Consider the following 15881-nt stretch of genomic DNA (forward strand, 5'->3'; position numbering starts at 1 on the left):
TTCTTAAATCCATTCTTAGGTCATTGATGTCTTCTATGTATGCTTTCAACATGATATTCTAAAGTATAATTACATAATTCTGTCTTAGAATGTAATCATCAACACTTTCTGTTAATTAAGCTGAAGTCATGGAATTCTATCACAAATAATTCAGTGAGGTAATTCAGGCAAGGTCTCTTTTTTGTAAAAAGTGCTGTACATGAAATTAAGTAATAAACACCACATATATAATTCAAACATAAAAACTTACTGTATATAATTCAAACATGGAATTTTGTCATGAATCCCGAATTTTCATTATATACTGTAAACCTCAATCTTACAAAATCATAAAATATTCAGCCAGGGAATTCCTTTGTGGATGTTTCGATCTCCAATTTCACGTTTAATTATTCCATCACATAATACCACTATAAATAATTCATAATTCACTCCTGTTATGAATGTTATAGTCATAAACAAAATTCTGTCACTTATGACTATAGATTGGATTATGAATTTGGGCTATATAAGCCATCCAATGGGGTCTGTGAGGTCATTTAGGTCCCCCAAAACTTGGACATATGTATTCCTGGTACATCTCGCTCTGAGTAGTGCACCCTTTCACACTCTTGCTGCGTGGCGAGTGAGCAAACATATAGTGTAAGGAGAGATGGCATTATTAGTCAGTAGGGCTACACCCAGGAACTTTCCATTTACTAGTATGACAGGGTGCACGTCCAGGAATGTCTTTATCCAAATGAACATCCAGAGTAAAACCATAAAGTTAAACTGAGGTAAAATTTAGAAGAGATTGGACAGGAAGATGGAAGAAAGGAAGGAAGAATGGAGGTAAATTAATGGATAAAAAACAAGTGCAGCTATAGAGGTTTAAGAAACGCTGCTAGGACCCTCAAGTAATACCTACAGCACATTGCTTTAGGCGCACTGCAGCACTTGCTGCTTAACAAAGCTTATGACTCCACTACAGAGAAGCTAAACTTGACCTTAACAAACAACCTACGCTTGGTTACCATGAAGGAAACTTACAAAGAATATGATGGCTGTGATGATGGACAGCATCACTACTGTTGCGATGGCGATGCTGACGATGGTTGACGTGCCAATGGATGCCTCTTCATCTGGCAGCAGCTCGTCGTCGCTGGATTCTCCGGGACGAACCAATTCCAGCTGTGACACCTGCATCAGGGAATGGGGGATGATTACAGTTAATGTTGATATCTAATGAGTGTGTATTTATCTTATTATCAATCAATATGTTCGATCATCTAAATGGGAAAAGTCAAAAGGGCCGTGAAACTATAATAAAGTAACTTTCACGTGTGAAAAAAGGGAAAAATATATGTTGCTGTACTGTAAAGAAGAAAATAAACTTTTGACTAAAAAGAGTGAAAACGAATGATGGTAGTCACATTTCTGTTTATTACTGACTATACTAAGAGTGAGTAATTAAGCAATTTAAGTATGATAAAATTTCTAAGTAAAAGACTGGGAAATTAGAAAATGTATCAGTTTCTTGTTGTTCAAGCTCCTGTCTCTCCTGAAGTCCAGTACAGATATTATTTTAAATGCAATCATATGACAACCATTGAATTTATAGGGCAACAAAAATATTTAATGCTAATACTACTACTTATAATATTGATAAACTGTAGAACCTAGACCACTAAAATACTTCTGTAGTGAGCCCTTCACCTTAAAAATCAATAGTAATATTGATACAGTATATAGTAGAGCCTGGACTACTTAAATAGTTAGATAGTGAACACTCCACGTGAAAATTCAAGAAAAATCTCAACCCTAACATACCTTTCCCTTCAGATATGTGAGGTTCTCACTGATTTCCAGATCCATAGGGAAGAGGGGGAACATTTCCGTCAAGTTTGGATTAATTTTTCCAGATTTGGTAACGTAGAAGTAAACACTGGTCACCTCATCCAGTTCATCGAGAGACGAGTTCATCTTCTCTCCCAGATCCATTTCAGGGTCTGGAACGCCTTCGTGTACCAGGTTGATGTGTTCGTCTTCAGAAGGCGTCTTCATGCCACAGTCCGGCATGTTGAAGAACTCGATTTCCGATGGGGAAACTGGCCTGTCAACAAAGGGAATAAATTTCAAATGGGTGCTTTCTTAATGCTGGAATTTCAGATAGAATAATAACTTTCTTAAACGTTAGGATAATCAAAAAAATATTTAAAAACTTGTACCAGTTTCGACAGAAAATTCCTGTTCATATAATCATTCTCAACCTAAAAAAGAAAGGGTATATAAAAGACTTCATAAAGAATTTTAAAGGAATTTTAGATAGAGTAATAACTTTCTTGAATGCTAAAGATAACTAAAGAAAATAAAAAAAAACCTTAAGCAATATTGACAGCAAATTACTGTTGTTCATATAATCCTTCTCAACCTAAAAATAGCGAGGGTATATAAAAGACTTCATAAAGTATCTTATACTGTACTTGTGTCATCTGACTAATTATTCTTAATCTGTTGTGTTATAGTTATGCATTATGAAACCATTTCAGTAATTCTTCCCTCTCTCAGAAAACTCCTCTCTGTCTTTTGTTCCCCTATTGTAGTTCTGCAGTTTCCTATATTTCAAAGCTGTAAGTCTGAATCGGTCAAAGATTCTTGAAGTACAAAAATAAGTGTAAGAGACCATAAAATGTTTCCCTAACAAATTTAGTAAGACTATTACAACCCAATGTCCTTCTCGGCAAGGGCTTTTAAAAGGCTACAGATAGACATGGTTCCTGTTACAGTATCCTACAGGACTGCAATTGAATGTCCTTCCATTCATGGAATTGCACAAAATGACAAACAATGTCAGTCCTGTTAAGTTAAGTCCACAGAGCAGCAATTGGATATCGACCCAATCAAGGAATTTTACAGAGCTTCAAACCATTGTCATAATCAATAGTCGTTCAAGTTAATGTTATATACATATCTGCAATTGAAGGCTATTTTAGTTAAGAGAATTTTACAGAACTGCAATCCAATATTGCATCCAGTCAACGAATTCTACAGCACTGCAGTAGAATGTTGTTCTACTCAATAAATTCTAAGTGACTGAATATACAGTAATTCAAATTTAAATTTTACAGGGATACAACTAAATATAAAAATGAATAAAAAGAAAACGTACCAATCTTCTTGCAAGTGTTGGCTAATCCACTCAGCAAACATTGATCTGAAGTTGTTTTTGTGTTGGCAAAAATCAGACTGACTGTAGGCCACCAGCGCCTTGACGTATGGCAACGGGCGCTCGTACACTGTTCCATTGGGGAATTGTTCTGACGTAGTCAGAGTTGGTCTGGAATCTAAAATGGGTGAATAAAAAGGTTCTTTCATTAGTACCATATCAAAACTGTAAATGCTTTCCACAATGGTGTAGGTGGAATCAAATAATACAGAACTGAATGTTATAAGTTTAACTGTCATAAACAAGGCAAGAGTCTTTATGAAAATATGGTTAATGAAATCAAAACAAAAACTGCTACTCTATTTTACATCTGCAAAAGTATTTCAGGTTATGCATTGAAAATACGGTCAAAATTACTTCTTACCGTAATTATCTTTAAAGATAACAGAAGCTATCAATACCACTTGCTATTAAGCAAGATAATCATTATTTTATCAGGTTTATTTAATGTTAATATATTACACGATGATGAATTATAAAATTAAACACTAAAGTTATCTAATAAGCATAAAAATAGCAAGACGCTTCTAGGCACTCAAGAAAAGATGAATGAAAACAGTTTCAAATAGGCAGCACACACAAAAAACAAACACTGCAATCACTCAGGGATTAAAGTAGAAGAGTATAAAATGTATAGAATTTTCTTATAAACACTGTGTTGGTTTAATAAGATGTATGCTTAGTCCTGGAAGTGTCAAATGTTATGTACAAGGTAGTATCAAATTTGTAAGCCTATTCAAATTTTAACAGAGATTTGGTAGAATGTGACTAGAGCTAATTTATCGATGGACTATTGCAACCAAATTGGCTGACACTAATCTAAAGGAAATGAAAATAAAATAGTAGTACTGTACCACTTTCCAAAAATATACATTTGGGAGACATTATGAAAATTAAATAAAATAGTAATACTGTACCCCTTTCTAAAAATATACACTGGGAGACCTTATTTCTCATAAGATCTTTAAGGCCATCAGTTCAAAAGTCCCCATTAGGTGAAATTTCTTAGACCTTTAAGGCCATCAGTTCAAAAGTCCCCATTAAGTGAAATGTCTTAGACCTTCAAGGCCATCAGTTCAAAAGTCCCAATTAGGTGAAATTTCTTAGACCTTTAAGGCCATCAGTTCAAAAGTCCCCATTAAGTGAAATGTCTTAGACCTTCAAGGCCATCAGTTCAAAAGTCCCAATTAGGTGAAATCTCTTAGATCTTTAAGGCCATCAGTTCAAAAGTCCCCATTAGGTGAAATTTCTTAGACCTTTAAGGCCATCAGTTCAAAAGTCCCCATTAAGTGAAATGTCTTAGACCTTCAAGGCCATCAGTTCAAAAGTCCCAATTAGGTGAAATTTCTTAGACCTTTAAGGCCATCAGTTCAAAAGTCCCCATTAAGTGAAATGTCTTAGACCTTCAAGGCCATCAGTTCAAAAGTCCCAATTAGGTGAAATTTCTTAGACCTTTAAGGCCATCAGTTCAAAAGTCCCCATTAAGTGAAATGTCTTAGACCTTCAAGGCCATCAGTTCAAAAGTCCCCATTAGGTGAAATTTCTTAGACCTTTAAGGCCATCAGTTCAAAAGTCCCCATTAAGTGAAATGTCTTAGACCTTCAAGGCCATCAGTTCAAAAGTCCCAATTAGGTGAAATTTCTTAGACCTTTAAGGCCATCAGTTCAAAAGTCCCCATTAAGTGAAATGTCTTAGACCTTCAAGGCCATCAGTTCAAAAGTCCCAATTAGGTGAAATCTCTTAGATCTTTAAGGCCATCAGTTCAAAAGTCCCCATTAGGTGAAATTTCTTAGACCTTTAAGGCCATCAGTTCAAAAGTCCCCATTAAGTGAAATGTCTTAGACCTTCAAGGCCATCAGTTCAAAAGTCCCAATTAGGTGAAATTTCTTAGACCTTTAAGGCCATCAGTTCAAAAGTCCCCATTAAGTGAAATGTCTTAGACCTTCAAGGCCATCAGTTCAAAAGTCCCAATTAGGTGAAATTTCTTAGACCTTTAAGGCCATCAGTTCAAATGTCCCCATTAGGTGAAATTTCTTAGACCTTTAAGGGCATCAGTTCAAAAGTCCCTATTAGGTGAAATCTCTTAGACCTTTAAGGCCATCACTTCAAAATTCAAAAGTCCCCATTAGGTTTCATGTGACGCACCTGGATACAGAATAGTTACACTTAATGTACTGGGAGTTGTTGTTACAGGTGGGAGGGGGGTGGTGGAGAACTCAGGTGTTTTGGTTGTTATTTCTTTCTCTGTAGTATAAGGAGGTTCTTCTGGGAAGACTACTTCGCCTTCTTCTTCATAGCCTTCTGTAGGTTCTGGAAGAGGGAAAAAAATTATTTTGACAGGAAAAATCTATTTTTGCGTGAGATAGCCATGTTGGTCTGATGGAAGTTCCCCAAAGGCAGCTTTCTACTTGGGATACTTAGAAATATCCAAAGTAGAAAGCTGTCTTTGAGGAACTTCCATCAGGACAACATGGCTCTAGCCCAAAAAATCAGTTATGGTCACTATAAAAATGTTTTAGGTAATGTAAATAGTGTTTTTTCATATATTATTTGGTAGCTTTCCATTTTTACATTAATTATTTTTTTACCATAATTTTTTTCTGGTGGTTTTCCATTCTTCAACCAATGTTTTTTTAACCATATTTTCTGGTGTCGTTCCATTCTTCTACCAATACTTTTTTATTCATTAAGGCCATATGTTTTGGGTGGTTTCCCATTCTTCCTTCAGTACTTTTCTATACATCAAGACTAAACTATTTTTTTGGCCTTTCCATTCTTTCACCAGTGCTCTTTTATTTTCATACATTAAGATCATAAAATATATACTGTATTTATGGTGTCAATTGAATTTAAAAAAAAAAAAAGAGTAGCTTGGAACATTTTATTTTCTTTTTTTAAATTTGGAGCTTAGAACAAATTTTTTTCTTTTTCAAGTTGGATCTTAGAACAACTGACATCTTTAAAATGTTGGAACCTGGAAAAAACTGACTTTCCTAAAAAGTTGGATATGAGAGCAATTGAAATTTTTAAAAAGTTAGAACTTGGAAAAATTTAATTTCTCAAAAAGTTGGGGCTGGGAGTTATTAACATTTTTAAAAAGTTGAAGATGGGAAAAACTGAATTTCTTGAAATGTTGGAGCTGGGAACAATTGAATCCTTTTTAAAATCTCAACAAAATTCTTGCAATTACTCACCTTTCAGGGGAGGCTCCTCCTTAGGCGTGCCCTCTTCTGGTCCAGCCTCTTCTTCCTCCAAGGTTATTTCAGGATTTGGAAAAATTGTTGAAACCTCAACTTTCTCCTCTGTGGCTGTTGGGATAATCAGGGAAGATAAGTCTGGAGTAGTAGGGAGTGAGGGGATAGGGGATGGTAGAGGGTCCTCTCCACCTGAGGGCGAGGGGTCAAATGGGGAAAGGGATGTCTCAGTAAGGGAAGGATCAACAGATGCAAAAGAAGGGACTGAGGTCATATTGGCACCTTCAGTCATTGATACTGAAGGTTCTGATACAGTAGGCGTTGGGGAAGGCATGATTTCTGTGTCGAAGACAGGCGTGGAAGACGAAGAGGGTAACTCTACCACAATCACTGAGGGATCAAGGTTTGTTGTCATTGTTTCTGACTGTAGGATGTTAATACTGACTGGTAAATCTGAAGCTGTGACTGAAACATCAAATGATGGAGTTAATGGTACTGATGTGGTTTCACTGTCAAGTTCTGGGGAATGAGTTGTAGACATTAAAAGATTTGAGGATATTAATCCATCTATGGACACGACACTGGAAACTAGTTGCTCATCTGTATCATGGTGTTCAACACTAAGAATAGGGTCATCAAAAACGCTAGACACATGTACATTTAATGAATCTGTAAAAGAAGGTGACTTAAGCATAGTGCTATGGCTTTTAGCTGGTGCAAAGGTGCTAGTAGTTAAAGCAGTGACAGCTGAAGTAGATAAAATATTAGTATTTTCAGGCATTAGTTCACTCGAAAGTTCAGAATCAGGATTATTAGTTTCACTAATTATAGGTATGAAACCCCCAATTAGCTCAGGAGGTGTTAAAGATACAGAAGAGGATACTGCATCATCATAATTCAAAGTGGATGTAGGGTCTACTGTGGTATTATTAACAGACTTTTCTGTAAGTTCAACTACTGGGGTCCAATCATCATTGTCAATTTTGGTTGCAATAGGTACTCCCTCTTCTGCATCGGATGAAGAATTTAGCGGCCAAGAATCCTCTTTAGGTACTATTAAAGGTTCTCCTGGACCTTCATGATATTCTAGGGTTGAATTTAAGGGGTTATCAATGTTAGTTTCCTGAGGAGGAGTCTCTGAGCTATCAATAGGCACTGTTATTGGAGTGGTGCTATTTTCCTCTGTTACGTTAGCTTGTTCACTATCAGTAGTCAAAGAAATATTACTTATTTCAGTTTCTTCTAGTGGAGGGGTAACAGTTGGAATGAAAATGTTACTTTCTGATATTTCATCTGTAGCTGGAGTTGTGGGAATATCAATATCTGAGGGCTTTACTGGTTCAGCAACAGAAGGAGATTCATCAAGAGATGAATCATAAACAAGAGAACTCGTTAGGGTATAAGCTGGACTATAGGATTCTGTAATAATTTCTGTAGGAACAATAGATACGGGGGTATCTGTAATAGTGTGTGCTGATATCTCAGGTGAAAATAAGCTAAGAGATGGGACTATGGAAGAGACAGAGTCTTCTAGTAATGTTCTTGAATCTAATATATCTATAGTGGTTGCTGGTGATTCAATAAAAGGACTAGTGAACTTGGAGTCGATCAGAAGAGAAGATACTAGGTCGGTGTCTACTGACACTTCTCCAGCTGCATCACTAAATTCATCAGAAGAGACTAAAGCAGGGACAGTAGTAGTCGGTGTATCTGTCACTGGAACACTGACTACAGGAGAAGTTAGAGTTGTGTGCAATGCCCTTGTAGTTAAAGATTGAGTGGGCACTGACTGAGATAAAAGCATCCACAAAGGAGTTCTAGAAATATTAGCAGTTTGCAAAGGACGGGCAGAGGTAGGCTTTATGCTACCTATTGAGTTTGTGCTGGGGCTAGATACTAGCTCACTGCCACTCAAAAGATGTGAAGTAGAGGTTGCTGAAGAATCTGGCAGTGCTGCACTTATACCTGAAGGATCCTCAGTTAGAACTGCTATTGGATCAGTCGATGTTAAAGTTGACGACGGGTCTGTCAAAAATGGTGTTGTTGTTTCAGTTTCCTCTTTCCCTTGGAGATCTGGAAGGCTCTGTGACGGCTGAAGTCCACCGGTAGGATTAAGATCGTTGGGAATGTCTGATGCAAGTGCAGTAACGCTGTTGTAACTTTCACTGGTTAAATCATTACCAACAATTTCAGTTTCAAGTGAGGGTAGAATTTCTGTGGGAGCTCCAGGGACCCTGGTTTTGTTTGATAAGATTTCAAAGATCTCATCAGGTGACTCAGTTACAGGTAAAACTTCAGGATCTGGTAGCGTTGGTGTAACAGACACTGGTTCTGCAGAGTGTATTACAGCACTTGATTGCAGTTCTGGTATACTGGAAGCAAGCTCCTCAGCAGGAACATCGGTGTCATGTACATTTCCTGGATCTAGTGATCCTAACAAATCAAGTTCTTCAGGGTCGTATAGCGGTCCTGCGGGACGTGCAGGACCTACAGAAGTTATGTCAAAATAGTACTGTGTGATAGGTACCTTGCTTACAGTTAATGACGGTTCAATTAAAGGCACAGGAGTTGCTGCAGGCACCTCATCAGCTTCTGAGGGAAATATTATAGTCGGATTTGGGGCATTGCCGTCTTCCGAGGGAAATATGATAGTTGGATTGGGAGAATCGTCACTACTGGGTAACAGATGCGCTGGCCAATTTGGTAACCATCCAGTGTTTGGATCAGAGAGAAAACGGACGAGAGAGGAATGTCGACTGAATGCTGTTGTAGTGGAATCAGGTACGGGTGTGGCAGGAGGCGTCCCGGAGACTAATATACGTTTTGTAAGCTCTGGCGCAGAAGACAGAAGAGGCGTCTCGGTGACGGCATCACTTTCTATCTCGCGGCCAAAGCCAGAAACGCTTGCTTCTAAAACTACTGCCCCGTCTTCCAAATCACTAACTGCCTCTGGATTTATGGCATCTTCGGTATCAGCAGGAGGAGACTCCGTTGCTAATTGGGGTTCTTCGCCAACAACAATATCTGATGACAGCGTAGTGACCTCGGCTGGCTCTAAGTCTTCTAATAAAAAGGAGTTTGACTCTCCTATACTCAGCTGTCCTATCGCTCCTGGAAGAAAAGAAATTGTACTTAGTATCTTCATTGAAAATCTTGAACAGGTATAATCAATTACACTTAGTATCTTTATAGTAATTTTAAATAGGTATAAACATTTGCATTTAGTATTTTCATAGTAAATCTTGAATAGGTATAAGTAGTTGCACTTAACATTTTCATAATAAATCTTGAATAGGTATAATCATACTTTGGTTAAAACATATTTTGCAATTTCACATGTCATATAAAAGGAATATGGAAGATAAGGCAAGTAAAGATGATATGTAAACAAAGACAGGTGACTGGTATAACCTATTAGGTTTTTATGAAGGAAAAAAAAAACAGAACATTCTAAAAACAATCGAGTCATTTTGATGGGAAAAAAAAAAACTATCTATAAACACTTAAAAAAATAACGCTAATCACAACTGAAACTAAGGTGGATAATAAGGGCATGTGGAAAGAAATAATCTCACATAGACTTGCTTTTCTTTTGTATTTTTCTTGTTCTATTTTCATTTACTTATTACCAAGGAGCTAATCAATGAAAAAAAAAAAAAAAAACATACTGAAAAGCCCTGAAAAGTTAATATCTCATGAAAATGAAAATGAAACTAAAATCCATGTCAAAATATAATCAAATCCTTTCCAGGCAACTGCGTAAACAAAATAGCATTCAAATTCACGAATATATTTAAGAGGTTTCCTTAGAAATGAGCCAACCGCTTATTGCCAAATCAGTGTTTGGTTTTGAAAATGCACCACACACCTCAGCATACAAAACGCTCACGAGAATCGAAAGAAATGAAGCAAGGTATAAGTTGTCAGCCATTTATAAGTGAGTATGCTACAAAGGCATGGTGAGAAGTTTAAACTATTTGCAGATGACACAATTTTACTTCTCCATAAATGATATAGATGACACTACTGAAACTCTAAACCGAGTCCTTGATAGTGTTAGAGAATGGATGACATTTAAACAACTAAAATTAAATGAGAACAAAACTGAATTCATGGTGGTGGGCAAGAGAAACAGAGTGAGAAAATTAGGTGATATTCAAATGAACATTAAAATGATTCGGTGCCGATATCTAGTAAAGTTCGAGATCTAGGTGTATTTCTTGACTGTAACCTGTCTCTAAATGCCCAAATAAATAATGTAATAAAAACTGCTGGTTATCACCTAAGAAATATTGCGTTTATAAAAAAGTACCTGGACGAAAATTCTGTAAAGAAACTTGTGATAAACCATGTTATTACCAGGATTGACTACTGCAACTCTGTCTACTACAATTTACCAAAAGTGCAACTTAAGAAATTACAAAACACAATAAACAGAGGAGCAAGACTGATAAAGGGTGTCCCACCTAGAGAAATCACCCCTATACTAATCGATTTACACTGGCTGCCGATTAAAGCGAGAATTGAATTTAAAATATGTACAATAACCCACCAAGTTATCAGAACCGGGCATCCAAAATACTTAAAGAGAATTGCTACACATTGCGCAGCCAACAAATCGTGTCGACACGAGAATAGTTACAGATGGCTTCAAACTGTTGGAACCTAGATTTATGTCTACTTTAGGCTCCAGAGCCTTTAAATATGCGGCCCCGAGACTGTATAATAAGCTCCCACGAAACATTCGAATGATTGAAGACATTAAGGCTTTCAAGAGGAAACTGAAGACTTTCTATTTCATGAGTCTTTTGACAGTGACGATTTAACAGTAAATGAACAATATGTGATATGAAATGTTATAAACTCTGAACGAACAGGGTAAAACGACAGTGGAGGTCCTGTAGAGAGTGGGGTTCCCCTGCTGTATGGGACCGGAAAAGCAGCCATCAAAGTAAGTACTGTACTTAACCTCGCTGCTGGGAGGAAGGATTCTGGTGACTGGTACAACACATGAATATACGCTACCAGGGTCTGAGCGATGTCAGGCAGGGCAGCCGATCTGGACTAAGGTCTACCCCAAAGCCAAAGCAAAGTCCTTTAAAAAGATATCAACCGTGCATACCCCATACAAAATGGGGGAAAAAGCATGTTAATAAAAGAAGACCTAATGCATTGAGGCTGGATGGTGGGGCGGGAGTAAGGAGGCCTTGGTAGGAACCTGTTAGTGAGGAAGATTAAAAGGGAGGCTGAGAATTAGATGGCAAGGTAAGGTGAAGGATGATATGGAGAGAAGAGGTTTGGTGGAAGAGGATGCCACTGATAGAAGGCATAGGAGAGGACGCATCGGGCAACCGATCCCTTAATCTAGGGATAACGGTGGGAAAGAAGACCTAACATTGCCTAATTGTCATTATTATTATTATTATTATTATCATTATCATTAGTATCAGCCAAGCCATAACCCTTCAACCCTAAGAGCTCCAACAAGGAAAGTAGAAAAATAACGAAAAATATATGAGAAATAATTTTAAAAATTTAGAATACATAAAATTGGTAACAACGTTAAAACGGATCTGTACAGCATTGGAAATCATATGAAGCATCACATGCACCATGGCCTTTGTGATCTGTTAGACGGGAGATCAGATGTCGCTCAAGCTCGATGGTTTCTTTTGGTGTCTGCAACCCCACCATCCTTATGAGCTAGGGAGGAGGTGGGTTGGGGAGCTTATAGGTCTACCTTGTGAGTCATCAGCAGTCATTGCCTGGCCCTCCCTAGTTCCAGCTTGAGTGGAGAGAGGGTTTTGGTGCTGATCATATGTATATATAGTTAAGACTCTCTAGGGCATTGTCACTGTTACATGCCTCTGCCTTTCATGAGGACCATTAAAACACAATCAACGGGACAGACTATCATGAGAGAGAGAGAGAGAGAGAGAGAGAGAGAGAGAGAGAGAGAGAGAGAGAGAGAGAGAGAGAGAGACTCTTCTACACTTACTTAATACGTAGCTACACCTCTTTCCTGTAATCACTCAAATCACTGGGTGAATGTCCCCTCTACAGTACAGGTGTGCGCAGGTGTGTTAAAAACACGTGCTTTTATAGCTGAGACATCACAAATATCCGGGGCAAATGAACCTAACTCTAAGCTCCTTCTGTTGCTGATGAGTCAGCAAGATAATTGCTTATATCATTGATATTGTTGAAAAAATCTATATGTATATTAGCTCAGAATGTTTCTCTGATTACCAGTACGAATATTATCAATTTATTTTTCTTTTTAAATTGAGTGTCTTACATTTAAGTTGCAATTAACATATTGTTTATGAATCTCTCTCTCTCTCTCTCTCTCTCTCTCTCTCTCTCTCTCTCTCTCTCTCTCTCTATATATATATATATATATATATATATATATATATATATATGTGTGTGTGTATATATGCGTGTATATATATACATATATATATATATATATATATATATATATATATATATATATATATATATATATATATATATATATATATTAGCCCAAAATGTTTCTTTGATTATCAATATAATTGTCATTCATAATTAATTTTCTTTCTAAATTTAGTCTCCTGCATTATTCAACATGAAAAAATATGAGCGCATACCTCCAGCCCCCCCCACAAAAAAAAAAAAAAAAAAAAAATCTTTATGCAAATCCGCTTTACATCCGTTTTAAAATCAAGGACATGTCTGAGGTCTTTGTCCTGCAGTGGACCAGAAACGGCTGTATGTGTTGTTGTTTTGGTAGCCTATTAAAAAAGTCCCTGCCTGGCAATCTGTTAGACGGGAGTTCGAGACAGATTTAAGCTCAATAGTATCTAGTAGTGTCTGCAACCTCACCATCTTTGTGAGCCAGGGATGAGTGGTTTGGGAGAGCCTATAGGCCTATCTGCTAAGTCATCGGCAGCCATTGCCTGGCCCTCCCTGGTCCTAGCTTGGGTGGAGAGGAGGCTTGGGCGCTGATCATATGTATATATGGCCAGTCTCTAGGTCTATAGTAAACTCTTTTTAGTAAGGCATATTTGCACCGACTCGCAAGGATGCCCTTTCAGCTCGGAAAAGTTTCCTGATCGCTGATTGGTTGGACAAGATCATTCTAACTAATCAGATAGCAGGAAACATTTCCGAGCTAAAAGGGCCCTGCTACGAGTCAAGTGCAAATGTGCCTCATTAAAAAAAATTAAGTATAGGACATTGTTCTGTACTTTTCCCTTGCCATTCCATGAACAACCTTTAAAATTTTTGAATTATTCCCTATTTCTGAAGACTGCTTATCTAATCGTCAGAAAACTTCCGGGAGAATTCTATAATTCTAGTGTACATGACCTGTCAGAAATAAGGGCTAAATATTTATCTCTATAAGTTTTCATCTCAGTAAGTTTTAATCAATATCAAGTTTTCATCACTATAAGTTTTCATCAATATCAAGTTTTTATCTCTGTAAGTTTTCATCAATCTCAAGTCTTTATCCCTATAAGTTTTCGTCCCTATAAGTTTTCATCAACATCAAGTTTTCCTCTCTATAAGTTTTCATCAATATCAAGTCTTTATCTCTATAAGTTTTCATCACTATAAGTTTTCATCCCTATAAGTTTTCATCAATATCAAGTTTTCACCTATAAGTTTCCATCCCTATAAGTTTTCATCTATAAGTTTTCATCAATATCAAGTTTTCATCTCTATAAGTTTACATCAATATCAAGTTTTCCTCTCTATAAGTTTTCATCAATATCAAGTCTTTATCTCTATAAGTTTTCATCCCTATAACTTTTCATCTATAAGTTTTCATCAATATCAAGTTTTCATCTATAAGTTTCCATCCCTATAACTTTTCATCTATAAGTTTCCATCCCTATAAGTTTTCATCCCTATAACTTTTCACCTATAAGTTTTCATCAATATCAAGTTTTCATCTCTATAAGTTTTCATCTCTATAACAGTCAACTTAACGGACGAATGACGTCACCGCTATTGGGAGCATTTATCAAGAAGTAACTGTTAGTAACTGTTTGGAAATACAAAATGGAAAAAAAAAAAACATGAAAAAAAATGACCTTTTAAAGCAACCTTTTAGGTTACCTCGACATTTAAGATGGATAATGGACCACAGCATCAACGGATGTGTCATAAAAAAGGCAATAAATGATTGACGTAATCTTTAAAACTGTTTAACTCTTGACTGACAGTTACGCTGACACTGCATATTTTAATTTTATTATTATTATTATTATTATTATTATTACTATTATTGTTGTTGTTATTATTATTATTAACATTATTATTATTATTATTATTATCAGCATTATTATTATCGTCATCATCATCATCATTATTATCATCATTATTATCATTATTATTATTATTATTATTATTATTATTATTATTATTATTATTATCATTATTATTATTATTATTATTATTATTATTATTATTATTATTATTATTATTATTAGCTAAGCCACAACCCTAGTTGGAAAAGCAGGCTGCTATAAGCACAAGGGCTCCAACAAGGAAAATAGCCCGGTGTGGAAATGAAATAAGGAAACAAATTGAATATTTTAAGAACAGTAACATCCAAATAAATATCTCCTATACAAACTATAAAAACGTTAACAAAACAAGAAGAAGAGAAATAAGATAGAATAGTGTGCCCGAGTGTATCCTTTGCATTCAAATCTTCCCAGACAGTACCCTCCTGCAAAGCAATACTATAGTCCATTTCTTTTAGTGATGCATATTTGCACCGACTCGCGGCGGTACCCTTTTAGCTCGGAAAAGTGTCCTGATCGCTGATTGGTTAGAATTATCTTGTCCGACCAATCAGCGATCCGGAAACTTTTCCGAGCTAAAAGGGCACCGCCGCGAGTCGGTGCAAATATGCATCGCTAAAAGAAATGGACTATAGGTATACAGTTAATTCTAATAGCCATGCTTTCTCTATCATAAGGCTCAATACTACACAGTATTTTAGAAGTTTTATTCCATGTATGACCAGGCTGTGGAATGATCTTCCTAATCGGGCAGTTGAATCGTTGGACCTTCCGAAGTTCAAACTTGCAGCGAATGTTTTTTATGGTGTATGGGCTGGCATAAACCTCTCTTCATAGTCACCAGCAGCCATTGCCTGGCCATCCCTGGACCTAGCTTGGTCGGATATCAATTATTCATTACTTCTCATGCAAGTTAATTGCTTCCTTATTTCATTTCTTCACAGGGCTATTTTCCCCCCTTGGAACCCTTGGCCTTATAGCATCCAGCTATCACAACTAGGGCTGTAGTTTGACTAATAATAATAATAATAATAATAATAATAATAATAATAATAATAATAATAATAATGAGACGCAAAGTGGCGGAATCCATACAAATAAAAACATCTTGATAATCACTTGCCGGTGTTGATAAAACATTTTTCTTCGTTTTGCCTACTTAGATAGCCGTTGCTTGGCTGG

The 15881-nt window shown here is 36.6% G+C and overlaps 1 protein-coding gene across 1 annotated transcript in view; it reads right to left on the bottom strand.

The window, feature by feature from the left end:
• The window catches only part of LOC137616661 (mucin-2-like), a 31929-nt gene that overhangs the window by 14145 nt on the left and 1903 nt on the right, over window positions 1-15881 (bottom strand). Inside the window, exons 2-6 of the mRNA XM_068346592.1 lie at window positions 6400-9510; window positions 5351-5515; window positions 3149-3323; window positions 1810-2092; window positions 1030-1179 (exon numbers count right to left, since the gene is read on the bottom strand). Coding sequence (XP_068202693.1) covers window positions 1030-1179; window positions 1810-2092; window positions 3149-3323; window positions 5351-5515; window positions 6400-9510 — 3884 coding nt within the window. The remainder of the gene's footprint in view (window positions 1-1029; window positions 1180-1809; window positions 2093-3148; window positions 3324-5350; window positions 5516-6399; window positions 9511-15881) is intronic.

This window comes from Palaemon carinicauda, chromosome 22 (assembly GCF_036898095.1).
Source record: "Palaemon carinicauda isolate YSFRI2023 chromosome 22, ASM3689809v2, whole genome shotgun sequence".
In the NCBI taxonomy this organism is placed as follows: Eukaryota; Metazoa; Arthropoda; class Malacostraca; order Decapoda; family Palaemonidae; genus Palaemon; species Palaemon carinicauda.